Source organism: Podarcis bocagei, assembly GCF_964188305.1.
Source record: "Podarcis bocagei genome assembly, chromosome: 13".
Classification (NCBI taxonomy): domain Eukaryota; kingdom Metazoa; phylum Chordata; class Lepidosauria; order Squamata; family Lacertidae; genus Podarcis; species Podarcis bocagei.
In genome coordinates, this window is record NC_138138.1 from 5,610,306 (window position 1) to 5,623,905 (window position 13,600).

General features: G+C 44.2%; 1 protein-coding gene and 1 long non-coding RNA gene across 3 annotated transcripts; both read right to left on the reverse strand.

Moving 5' to 3' along the window:
- Positions 1 to 239: 239 nt before the first annotated feature.
- Positions 240 to 10,104, reverse strand: PDCD6 (programmed cell death 6). 2 transcript variants are annotated; one of them, XM_081166968.1, is made up of 6 exons: positions 9,950 to 10,104; positions 9,764 to 9,825; positions 5,661 to 5,705; positions 2,962 to 3,114; positions 1,480 to 1,589; positions 240 to 629 (listed from the first exon to the last, which is right to left on the reverse strand). In XM_081166968.1, the coding sequence occupies exons 1-6, from the start codon at positions 10,000 to 10,002 to the stop codon at positions 531 to 533; spliced, it is 522 nt and encodes a 173-aa protein (XP_081023094.1). In that variant the 5' UTR covers positions 10,003 to 10,104; the 3' UTR covers positions 240 to 530. The 2 variants fall into 2 exon arrangements, with proteins under 2 accessions (XP_081023094.1, XP_081023095.1); XM_081166969.1 differs by having other exon boundaries at positions 2,956 to 3,114.
- A 441-nt stretch (positions 10,105 to 10,545) lies between these two features.
- LOC308571425 lies at positions 10,546 to 13,026 on the reverse strand. Its single transcript, XR_014001419.1, has 3 exons — positions 12,528 to 13,026; positions 11,804 to 12,129; positions 10,546 to 11,294 (listed from the first exon to the last, which is right to left on the reverse strand). It is a non-coding gene; the product is annotated as an uncharacterized lncRNA (long non-coding RNA).
- Between the last annotated feature and the right edge of the window lie 574 nt (positions 13,027 to 13,600).

Below are 13,600 nucleotides of genomic sequence, written 5' to 3' on the forward strand. Positions count from 1 at the left end.
CAAATGTGGCCCTTCCACAACTATGGGATCTCCCCCTGCTTCTACTACCTTGCTGTATGCAGACAAATGCAGGGAGAATGAGCTGGAGCCGCTAGAGGGTAAGTGCCCCCATGCAACCAAATGTATGCATGATGTTGCCCCCAAACAAAGGAACAGAAGCATGCATCCCTCCAAGTAACTCACAGCTGTACAGCTAAAATGCCTATGAATTTTAAATCACCCTTGATATGGACACAGGATACAAGTCAGGCTTTTTTTAATCTCTATAAAAAGGTAAACAAGGCACATGCATTGCTACTACTGTTTGGCATTTCAAAAAGTTCCAAAACATTAATGTACATAATGCAATGCTGAGTTTTGAAGCAGCGGGTGATATTGGACATGATCATTAGTAATTATTATAGAGAAAAATGATATGCTTCTAAACATCCTCTCTGCAACATTTGAGAGAGTGAGAAGCTATCCACTTATGTTTTGGAATCAGGCAGTTGGCAACTCTGGTCCACATTCTAGCACAACAGTTTTTGCTGTCATACAACACTGAAGACCATGGAGAGATACTGTTCGTAAGACACTTGGATCCAGCCATCCTGGTCAGTATCATAGCGTCTGAAGACATCCGTCCATTTCTGAAAAAAACATGTTAAAACAGATTTACCTATAGATGAAACTACTGAGTTCTTCTACTGAAACATAGCTTTCATTTGTGAAACAGGAATTGAATCTGAGCAAATGGTCTGCTGAATTACTAGAGTACATAATCTAGAGGATTCTACTTATAAATTCCTTATTTCTACTTCTAGTCTTGGAAAAATTCTTCACTGCTTGCTGCTCAGTGGAACAAAAATGCTGATGGTGCAGTCTTTAGATCCACACTCTTACTGCTTACTATGTTAAAATAAGCAGTAACTGGCATCTTCCTGAAAAATCAGATTTTACAGACAGCACAAATGAAGGTGACAAAATACTGAAGAAACTGAAAAGCCCTGAAAAACAAAACACTATCACTAAATTCAAAAGGGCAATGGATTTTCTAATTATTTAACATATATGCTAAGGGACGCGGGTGGCGCTGTGGGTAAAAGCCTCAGCGCCTAGGGCTTGCCGATCGAAAGGTCGGCGGTTCAAATCCCCGCTGTGGGGTGCGCTCCCGTTGCTCGGTCCCAGCGCCTGCCAACCTAGCAGTTCAAAAGCACCCCCGGGTGCAAGAAGATAAATAGGGACCACTTACTGGCGGGAAGGTAAACAGCATTTCCATGTGCTGTGCTGGCTCGCCAGATGCAGCTCGTCACGCTGGCCACGTGACCCGGAAGTGTCTGTGGACAGCGCTGGCCCCCGGCCTCTTAAGTGAGATGGGCGCACAACCCTAGAGTCTGTCAAGACTGGCCCATACGGGCAGGGGTACCTTTACCTTTTACGCTAAACTTACTGTTACTTGGTCATTCTAAATTGTAACTATTCAACAGCCCAGTTTGTTACCTGTATGACAACACAACACTGGATGAAGTCATCGAAAGCCACTTGTCCTCTTCTTTGTCTGTCAAACTTCTGAATGAGGAGATCGTAGAATTGGTCAGATAGTCGATAACCTTGAAAGAATTGAAGGTATTCAGGAGCAAAGTAAATAAAAAATGAAAGTCTATCAGTCTTCTGTGTTATGGGTTAATTAGGCAACGATATGACACTGCAACCAAAACCAAATTAATTTCATTGATGGAATGAACCAAAACCACACAAAACACCACAAAACAATACAACAAAGTCATAAAAACTACAGGAGATTCATGCAAACTCAGGACCACTTAAATTCAATAGCAAAAATGTGTTGGTAATGAAAACAAGCAGATGCTATGCTGCACGCATAGTGTGGTCACCTTACTTTCCAAATATGAAGGCAAAGGTTTATTAAAATTAGGAAAAACCAAATTAATTTCATTGACGGAATGAACAACATACTGTCTAATAAGCAATGATGGAGCCTTTGGCAGAAATTAAAAACCCTTCAGCTTTGCCCAGTCTTTTCGAAGGTCTTCAACTGTGGACCAACTCCCCATTTATGTGCTCTATTTGCACATGACCATGCACAAGCACAGTGCTGGGATTCCAGAGTAGATCCCAGAAATGTGGAGCACCCTGGCGAGTCCTCTTGGCTTACAAGGAGACCCTCTTCATAGCCCAGAGTATATCCTCTGGGGAGGATTTCCTTTGTGAGGCAGGAGGCACAGCAGGGCCTTGCAGAGGCCTCCTGCCTAAAAGCTGACATGCTTCCCCACTTGTCAGCTGTGTAAGCCGTGATGTCCCTCCAGCTCACAACTTTCAGCGTGCAGGGTGCAATATCCTTGATAATTCTTGAAATACTAATTCTAACAGTGCAATTCTAATAAATGCCTACTTATTGGAAGTCTTCCAAAGTTCAGTGGAGCTTATACTGGGGTAAGTGAATAGAGGATTGCAGCTATAAATACTTTCTCTCCAGCTGTTTCTTGGTAATAACTAAACCAAGTTCTTAGACCTTTAAATAAATTAGCAAAGGTCATATGAAGCTATTTGTAAAAACTAGGAGGAAATTTTTATATTTCAGTCTTGTAGTTTTTCTCAGTTAAACAATTACTCTAAAATGGTAGTGTTGGGGTAGTATTTTCAGACTTCTTCTAGAAGGACCACAACAAAAACAAGCTCATCTCCTCTTTGGAATATTTCAATGTGATAAGGTTTAATCCTCAGTCTAGTTCAGGGGTATTCAACCTTTTTATACCTACTGCCCACTAATGCCTCTTTCTTGATGGTAAAATTTCCCTACCACCCACCAGTGCTCAATGGAAGGATTCAGCTTGTGCCATAGAAGCCCCTACCGCCCACCTAGAATCCTGAAACGCCCACTAGTGGGTGGCAGGAACCAGGCTGACAACCCTATATGATTGTGATACATGATCAATATAATTACAAATGAATTACCAAAACCTGTTAGTGCTTGCTTTAGTTCATGTTTGTCAATCATTCCTGAATTGTCTCTATCATATGTGCGAAAGACATTCTGCCAGTCAGATACGTATTTCCAGACTCCTGTGAATTCATTGAAGTTCACACCACCTTTGTTCTCTCTGTCAAACATGGCTGAAACAAACATTCAGAATATTAATTCATTTAAGTTACAGAATGAGACACCAATCATACTCTATTACATTTCTGTTAAGATTAAGAGACAGGAAAAACTGAAATACCTCATTAAAAGGTTTACTATATGGATTTTTACCTTTTAATATAAAGAAAAACAAGGAACAGTGGTAGAAGCAGCTCTTATGTAAACTGATACGGGTTCTAAAAAGAATTCAGTATAGTCAACACTTTTCCTTGAATAAAGGTTTCTTAAAGGGTGGCTCTTCTCAATGCACCAGAAGTCCACAGATTCACAAAATGGAATCTAAAATAATATGACACAGGCAAACTATGAGCCCATGACAAAGTGCTCACTCTTAAAAAAGTTTTCTTGGTGGAGAACACAGGATGAATACATAGGATGAATATGACCAAACAGGTTAGATCCAGTTTTAGGGCCTACTCTATGGCAGTTATTGCAGCCAAAGGAAAATCATATTTCTACACCAATATGTCTTAATGTAGCTCAAAGGGGCCTTGTTAGGTGGTTAACAATCTGCTTAATAAAGGTCTGGTAGAGAACATCAGATGGAACCAATGAAGTTCCATTGTGATCAGTTTGCATTACATTCCACAGATTCAATTGCTCATATTCACTCAACTTAAGATGCCACAATTTCAACATCATTAGAAGCGAAGGCAGCAAAGATACCATCTGTTGCCTTTCAGCTACTATTGTCTGAGAAAGTGGACGAGGGATGAAACCAACCATGCACTCCTAGGTTCCTTGCCCATCTTGGCTTCTGAAAACTTGACTCACCTTCAGTGAATATCAGCTGTGGAATGGTGGTGTCCCCTTTTGTTTTTAAAAGGAGAGAGCAATTAAAAAAAAATCTAAATCTGGATCCTACACCTTTGGAAAATCTCTAATACGCCATTTTAAAGCAACACTTTGCAACACACCCCAATTTGATCCCTTCCAGCCTGGTACGGAACAGAAACTGCTTTGGTCATCTCCCTGGATGACCAGCACTGAAGAACAGATGGGAGAGAAAAGTGCAAACCTGATGGTTCATCTTAACTTTTCACATTTTCCACATCAACCATAGAATCCTTATGTGACATCACCCTGGGAGCATTCTTTTGCAGTGGCTTTGGTAGGATCCAGAGGATGCTGTTAGATGACTTCCGTTTTACTTCATGACCTTTGGGATGCCACAAGGTTCTATTCTCTTCAATATCTACATTAGAGGTAGGAAACCTTGAGTGCTCCAGATGTCCAACTCCCATCAACCCCAGCAACAAAATCATGGTATAGTCACCTGGAGGTTTTGGCAGAAGTGCCATCAATATGCAGATGGCACAAAGCTTTTATCTTCTATACTCTAATCCCAAGAAGGTGGCGGAAACCCTAAACAGATTTCTCCAAGCAATTTTGGTTTGGATAAGGGCACTGTCTCAAGACAGACAGATGCCAACAACCACCAAGAAGCTGATACTTAAATCTCTCATTTTGCATTAGGATAATGGAGTCCTCAAGCCTGCCTGCCTTGTTCTTTCTACTGAAGGCAGTTCTGCCAGTTTTCTGCCCAAAGCCCTTTGTCAAACCTGCAGTCTTCCCTGCATGCACTGGTTGTATAGTAAACAAGTGATGTTATCAATAAAAATAGATGGATTCAGTCTCAGCTTTTGTCTCTTCACTTTCTATGTGTCTTTGGAGGGAGCAAGCAGTGTTGACATGGTGTTCAGGAAGATTTGGTCTCCATCCACAATTAACCCATGCTTCAGGATAGCTCGGCTTCAGATTTTCTTAGGAATCTGTATACACTCAACAAGGACAGTTGTTTCATCCACATTGTTCCTTGAGGCTTCTCTGTTCTTGAAGTTTATTATACTGCTCTCTGTTTGTAGTCCTCAATGTCAATCCTGTAGTATGAGTGTTTCATCTTGAGAGGATACACCTTTCAGAGCTATGCCAAGGTCAGTGGTTGCCTGCCTCTTGCCTCACCTCTGGATAATGTGGGTTGCCATTACCCATATGGTTCTCCACACACAGACCATGAAAAAACCAACCCCCGAATGCTTACCTATAACTGGTTCTTCAACTGGTGATTTGTACCATCGCATAACCAGACTCCTCCACTGCAGCAGTCAGTAAAGGAAGAGTGGAAAGTTGGGGTCACACTGCCCTGAGGGCAGACATCCCATCAAAAATCTGCCATCTAGCTCTAGAAGTTTCAAAATCGTGCTCTATGCAACCGCAGAATCCATGTGAAAAACCACACATATGACTATTCAAAAGCAACTCAGTAAAAAAGCAAGCAGCGCATTTCAAACAGGGAGTATTTTGGTCCCCGCTGCCCACATTAAACTATGTAAATAGTAATGGGCTAAGAGGGCAATGCAACTGGACGTCATTTCAAACAAAATATTCTTCCAGTTCTCACCACTGATACAATTTTGTTTAACTATTTTATTGACATACTACGAACCGCCTAAAAATGCTGCTTGTGAGTACAACCCGCCCCCCAAATGTTAAAAGTATGATGTTATGAATCACTTACATATGATAGATCTAACAGTTGCTGGATTGAATGGAGTCCATGTTCCTAAAAGAGAACGGAAGCAAATCATTAAAATATGTGTGCAGGAAAAGCTAAGTGTTATGAACTCTTGAAGATGAGAGGATAAGAACCATTAAGACAGAATCAATACTGATTCTCACTCTCGGTCCCCACCACCATTTATTTTTTTTAAGCTTTATACAATACAAATACTCCTTTACTAATAATTTTCAAAATATGATACCATTCTTAAAACATTGCAGGGGGTTGGACTAGATGACCCTTGGGTCCCTCTTCCAACCCTACAATTCTATGATTCTACATTCTATCATTCTTACAGTATTAAAGACTGCTCCATCCCAATTCAAAAAGTAATGAATCAAGGAATACAATGTTTGCCCAACGCTGCTTTGTGCAGCTCCTTAAGTCGTAAAAGCCAGCTGCTTCTCAGGATCCTTTGAACTGCTGCACAAACCCAGGACCCAGCACTAAGCAGGACTGCTGCCCCTTCAAATCAGCCAATACAGAAAGTGATTCTGCTGAGTTCAGGCAAGGAGCTCACTGGTGCACTAAGGTGATCCTGCTTAGCTAGCTAGCTAGCTTCCCTTTTAAGCCTGATCTTCCTGCAATCTTTGAGGGAAGTAGAAACTCTCAAAGGCTTATGTTGCCTTCCCTGGTAAGCCCAATTGTGGTGCAGTCTTAAAGGGAAATATACAAATGCTTGCAAAAGCCTTTGGGGGTCTTGCTCCCCCCAATAGACAGCAACACTAATTAAGGCATGAGGAACAACCAGCAGGCCCAGGCAAGTGGTTTTAACAGAGGTGCGAGGTAGGCCATTTAGCAAGCTGCTCTGTGCAGCTCCTCCCAAGTTGTAGGGTAGGGCTTGGCACAAACTATGAAGTGAGAAGTTGCAAAGGGAGGGGAGGGATAAACAAATCAACCCTTCATGATCATGTTAGCTCCTTTAAACTCAACTGCTTTCAATATATCAATGTAATGTGATTCCAAGCATCTGAGAATAATGACCAGGTTGCTTTTGTCCAACCTGTTACTTTCAAAAGCCTCCCTTTTCACACACTACTCCAAGTTATGACTCTGTGTCCTCATATCTTGCCAGCTACCACCTAGAGACAAGAATGCCCCTTAATACATGTTGGGTTACCTCTAGACTTGTAATATTCAAAGAATAATCAGGGGCAACAATTTTGCCCCATGCTTTCAAGGGATATTCAAGTAGGAGCAAATTCATTTTAACCAGTCTTAATAACTGTGAGGTTTTTTAAAAAAATATTATTACTTATTACATATGTATACTGCCCTATACCCATGGGTTTATAATCAAAAGGGTTAGTTATGCTGGATTTTTCTGACATGAACGACCCTTTGCACTTCAGAGACTTTTGTTTTTTCTGCCTTATGTGGGTTATGTAACCAGTGGTTATGTTGCAGCATATTCCCCTTATTACATACAATTTTCTATCATGAGCAACATTCACAGTTTCCCCACTGGGTACACACACAGTGGAAAGCCATACCTGGCACAGAGATGTATATGATAGCAACATAACAAATCTACATGCTCTTGTGAACTTTCCTATGGAGAGAGGTGGTTAGGAAATCAATGTATTTCAAGAAAAATAATACAGATGGACGGGGTGTCAATAATAAAATTATTATTACTAACATTTGTGTTTCAGAACAGTGTACTTTTTTTGTTCTCCCAATAACTGTGCAAAGTTGGCTATGCTATAAGACTGACCCACCCCACCCTCACAAAACACAAAGCATTAGGGTTACGCAAAGAACTGGGTCCCAGTCTCTCTAATCACAGCCCGACCTCCTTTTTTGCCTTTAAAACTCTTAAGTAGCTACTTATTCTCCCCTGGCCTCCAAGGCTTGGGAAGCACTCTGTTCTGTCCACTTTGGCTAGAGATTGTTGGGCAGGCATAGGCAAACTTGGCCCTCCAGATGTTTTGGGACTGCAACTCCCATCATCCCTATCTAACAAGACCCGTGGTAAGGGATTATGGGAATTGCAGTCCCAAAACATCTGGAGGGCCGAGTTTGCCTATGCCCATAGCTGTCAACTTTTCCCTTTTCTTGCAAGGAATCCTATTCGGAATAATGGAATTTCCCTTTAAAAAAGGGAAAAGTTGGCAGCTATGCCTATGCCTGTTGCTGGGGATATGAAACAGGACATTCTCATCAATTGCAGTGTCTCTTTGGAAGGCTCTTGCCCTGGGAATGCCCACCTTTCAGCACCTTTTATAAGCTTCAAGATATAATAATAATAATAATAATAATAATAATAATAATAATAATAATAATTTATTTATTTATACATACATACATACCCCGCTCATCTGGCTGAGCTTCCCCAGCCACTCTGGGCGGCTCCCAATTAAATGTTAAAAACAGTACAGCATTAAATATTAAAAACTTCCCTGAACAGGGCTGCCTTCAGATGTCTTTTAAAGATAGGGTAGCTGCTTATTTCCTTCACATCTGATGGGAGGGCGTTCCACAGGGCGGGCGCCACTACCGAGAAGGCCCTCTGTCTGGTTCCCTGTAACCTCACTTCTCGCAATGAGGGAACCGCCAGAAGGCCCTCGGAGCTGGACCTCAGTGTCCGGGTAGAACGATGGGGGTGGAGACGCTCCTTCAGGTATACTGGGCCAAGGCCGTTTAGGGCTTTAAAGGTCAGCACCAACACTTTTAATTGTACTCGGAAACATAGGTAAAGATAAAGGTACCCCTGCCCGTACGGGCCAGTCGTGTCCGACTCTAGGGTTGTGCGCCCATCTCATTTAAGAGGCCGGGGGCCAGCGCTGTCCGCAGACACTTCCGGGTCACGTGGCCAGCGTGACGAAGCTGCTCTGGCGAGCCAGCACCAGCGCAGCACACGGAAACGCCGTTTACCTTCCCGCTATAAAGCGGTCCCTATTTATCTACTTGCACTTAGGGGTGCTTTCGAACTGCTAGGTGGGCAGGAGCTGGGACCGAAAGATGGGAGCTTACCTCGTCGCGGGGATTAGAACCGCCGATCATGCGATCGGCAAGTCCTAGGCACTGAGCTTTTACCCACAGCGCCACCCACTCGGAAACATACTGGGAGCCAATGCAGATCTCTCAGGACCGGTGTTATGTGGTCCTGGCGGCCACTCCCAGTCACCAGTCTAGCTGCCGCATTCTTTCCCCTGGGCTGGCCAATTTTACCTTCAGTTTTGCTATTTCTTTGGGTGCCCTTTCACTATTAGGGTTGTTTCATCTTATTGCACAACCTGGGTGTATTCTGAATTAAAATGAGACAGGCACGGCGGGAGAGGGCCTTTTAGGTGGCTACTCCCAGGCAAAGTTGGAACTTCCTCCCTAGAAAAGCTAGACTGCTTGTTCCAGCAGGGTTTGCGGAACAGACTGCTTCTACTAAAAGGGCTGCTGGCGCCCTGCTCTTTTTATTGTAATAGTCCGTATGTTTTTAACAGCTAAGAGAGAGCGTTAGTTATTTTCAATTCTAATAATGTTTGTTTTTTAAACTATTCCCACCCCCCACCCCTATTATTTTTAGCTGTTTACATTTCTATCTGTACACCACCTCAAGTCCATCAGGGGAAAAGGTGAGATATAAATAAAATAACAATAACAATAATTTAAATCATGAGGAAATACAGCTTTAATTCTATCGGTGTTTAATTATTTCCTCAATGCTTCCTCTCTATACTTTTAGCTGTTCTCATCTGTAAACTGCCCGAGTCAGGGGGAAAAGGTTGGATATAAATAAATTTGTAGAAGTATTTACTTACAATTAATATAAATAAATTGTATTATTTTTTATATTATTTATTAATATAAATTAATGATAATAATATACAATCCCCGTAGCTTCTCTCTCTCTATAGTTTGAATTAAACCTTTTCCCCCCTTCAAATGCTTGTTTCACCCGCCACCCACCCTCCCAATTGTTCCCCTTTCTCTCGGTAGGCCGCCCTGCGTCCCCGCCTGGGGAAAAGGCGGAGTACCACCCAACGGAGGCCGACGGCGGCGCGAGAAGCGCGGGGAGGCGCCGGCCAGGTAGGCCGCGCCTGGGGAGGCCTCGGTCCACCCACCGTTGGAGAGCGCTTGCTGGAGCTCCACGTCCGAGATGACGCCGCTGCGGTCCTTGTCGACCCTGAGGGGAAGCACAACGGGAAGCGGTCACCGGGGGCGCGTCGGCCAAAGGGGCGCCCCGGCCCACGCGAGTCCCCCGCCCGGGCCTCCTCCTCCTCCTCCTCCTCCCGCAGCCCCTCGCTCACCTCTGGAAGACGCCCCACAAGAAGTTGGCGTCGGCTCTCCCCATCGCCGCCATCGCGGGCGAAGGAAAGCGGCCGCTCCCTCGGGTTCCGGGTCTGCGTCGCGGCCAGGAGCGAGCGGGAGCCGCTTCTTCTTCCTCCTTCTCGGGCCGCCAGAAAGAAACGCCTCGGCTCCTCCTCAGGCCGGCGAGGAGGGAGGGAAGGAAGGAGGGAAGGAGCGCCGCCTTTCCTCGGCAGGCGCCGCCTCAAGGCGCGGGAGGTTCTTCGCCGCGCGCGGACGCGTGGCATCTGCACGTGGGGACGGGCGCGTGCAGGGTCGTGGCGGAGCCGGGAGTGGGCAGCCGCCGCCGAGGTGCTCAGGACGAAAAGCCGCATCCGGAGGGCAGTTCGGTGCTGGTCGTCGCCTCACCTCGAAAAGGACTTTGCGGAATTGGAAAATGACCTTGTATTATTATTGTTATTTTATTTATGATTTTCAGTTTTATACATTTCAAAACTCGACTGAATCCTTTCCCCTCTTTCTGCGGTACCTTGATTTTATTTTTTTATATTTTCTGCGTATTCCAAATGAACTTATTTTACTCATCTACTTTAAATATACAGTGGTACCTCTGGATGCGAACGGGATCCGTTTCAGAGCCCCGTTCGCATCCTGAGCAGAATGCAACCCGCGTCTGCGCATGCACGGGTTGCGATTCGCCGCGTCTGCACATGTGCGTGACGTCATTTTGAGCGTCTGTGCATGCGCAAGCGGAAAAACCTGGAAGTAACGCATTCCGTTACTTCCGGGTCGCCGCGGAGCGCAACCTGAAGCAACTTGAACCCAAAGTATGACTGTATACTCTTATAAAACTGCAGGTTATTACAATAATCCTGCCAATGTTCTTACCTGTTTACAGTTTATTTGTAAATATTCAATAAACCATTTCCGTTCTTTTATAAAAATTTGGTTGTCCCACTGAAGTGATCAAGGCTGGATGGAGAGACTTCCTCTCCAGGGAAGGCTGGGCGTTTGGGGCTTCTTAGTTTATGGGAAAAGCGAGTGAGAGGTGGCGGCGTGAGAAAGGTTTATGAAATGATGTGCGGCATGGCGGAAGCACGGAGGAAAGCATTCCTCTTCCATACCTCGGGGACATGTAGTGCAGCTGAATGTGAGAAGATCTGGGGGGGATAAAAGAAAGGACGTTCTCTCGCATCGCATAAACTGTGGAACTCCCTCCTGCAGGAGGCAGTGATGGCCATGGCTTTAAAAGAGGACCAGAGAAACTCATGGAGGAGGAAAGGGCTATCGATGGTTACTAGCCATGCTGGCTGTGCTCTTCCTCCGCAGTCGGAGGCACCAATACTTCTGAATACAGTGGTACGTCAGGTTACAGATGCTTCAGGTTACAGACTCCTCTAACCCAGAAATATTACCTCGGGTTAAGAACTTTGCTTCAGGATGATGCTAAAATGTTGAGGTTTTAGAAAAAAGGGGATTACAGCTGTAAAAGATTAAGTAAAAGAAAAGAACAAGGGAAAATTTGATAAAATTAAGGGGGAGGATTTGCTGAAAAAAATTGGAAATTAGGATGCAGAAAGGGGAGGTACGGGGAAGTAAGGTTTAAGAAAAAAGGATTTGAAATTATACATGTTTATTTATGTGTTTGTTTGTTTGTTTGTATTGTGTATTGTCTGTGTTTATAAAAATTGTGAAAAACCAATAAAAATTTTTTTAAAAAAGAACTTTGCTTCAGGATGAGGACAGAAATCGTGCGGCAGCAGCAGGAGGCCCATTAGCTAAAGTGGTGCTTCAGGTTAACAGTTTCAGGTTAAGAACGGACCTCCGGAACGAATTAAGTACTTAACCCGAGGTACCAGTGTACGTTGCTATAAACCACACACAGAGTGTGTTGCTCTTGCGCTCAGCTTCTGCTTGTTGGTTTCTCCCAGGCATCTGGTTGGCCACTGTGGGAACAGGATGATGGACTAGATGGGCCACTGGCCTGATCCAGCAGGCTGGTCTTATTTAGCATTTTAGCATAACTGCGACTGGGCAGCAAGGAGATGCATCTGCACTCAGAGCAGCAGGGCAGGCAGCTGTGAAGCCTGTGCAGTTTATATCCTTCCCAATTCATAGCCACCTAAGCAGCCTTATGCCAAGTCCATCCAGCTCAGTATGGTAGACACCGGTTGGCAGGGGGCTAGCTGGAGTTTCAGGGATGTGGGTGGCGCTGTGGGTTAAACCACAGAGCCTAGGACTTGCCGATCAGAAGGTCGGTGGTTTGAATCCCCGCGACGGGGTGAGCTCCTGTTGTTCGATCCCAGCTCCTGCCAACCTAGCAGTTCGAAAGCACGTCCAAGTGCAAGCAGATACATAGGTACCACTCCGGCAGGAAAGTAAACAGTGTTTCCGTGAGCTGCTCTGGTTCGCCAGAAGCAGCTTAGTCATGTTGGCCACATGACCTGGAAGCTGTACACTGGCTTCCTTGGCCAATAAAGCAAGATGAGCGGCTCCCTCGGCCTGTAAAGCGAGATGAGTGCTGCAACCCCAGAGTCGTCCGCGACTGGACCTAATGGTCAGGGGTCCCTTGACCTTTACCTAGCTGGAGTTTCAGGCAGGGATACTTTTGATGCTGATTGCTTTGCGTTTCTTTCCTTCATTCACTGCCACTTGGAAGTACACAGACTTGTAATTCGTACATCTGTTTGGCTTGGGTATTTAACTTAACCTGCTACTACAATTTCCTTTCTTACATACATACATACATACATAATAACTGTATTTTGCTTTGTATCTGGTGACCAATTTCTATTGTATTATGTTATTCTTAATAAAAAAATATATTATAAATGTAAACACTCACAAGTTTCAATGCTGTTGAGTTGGAAAATGAATGGGGTCTGAAAAGCCGTTTTTAAAAAGTTCTATGTTTCTATAATTCAAGATTTCCAGGGCAGCTTATAGTAATTTACAAAATGGTTCACAACTAGTACAGGCCCATTGGAGGTCCGTAGTTTGAGCCTATGTGGATGCATGTCAGTTGCTAGAGCCCAAGGACATGGAGAGGGGACTTACAGCTCCCTCAATCCCTGCCTATTGTGGCAGGAGGCACATTTGCAACCCGCAGCACCACGTCTGCGAATGCACGTGATGCGATTCGGCGCTTCTGCACATGCGCGACATCATTTTGTGTTTCTGCGCCCACACGAGCGCTGAAACCCGGTATTAACCCGTTCCGGTACTTCTGGGCTTGGCGCAGTCCAAAACCTGAAAACGCGCAACCCAAGGTATAACAGTTGTGTTGCAGGTGATGTACCAGGCTTAGGTGGTGAAAGACGCGATGCCACTGATGGTTCTTGAGCCACTAGCAAAATTCCTGGATCAATGACAGTCTGATTTGGTGACAGGCAGCTCCTATGTGTTTTGTTTGAAGTATAGACCTTCCTGTTTACTCATGCTTATTAAACAAATTATGAAATCTGTATTTGAATCTTGGTGGTTTAGTATGACGTGTTTTTTTAATTTCATGCTTTAATTATTTATTTTATGCTGACAGTATTTTTCAGTGTAAGCCACCTAGAAAATTTTGTGTTGTGAAATGACATGCAGTACTGAAAATAAGTAGAGAGCATGTATAAAGTTTGTGTTAAAGGTTCCTGAAGGGAGAGGGA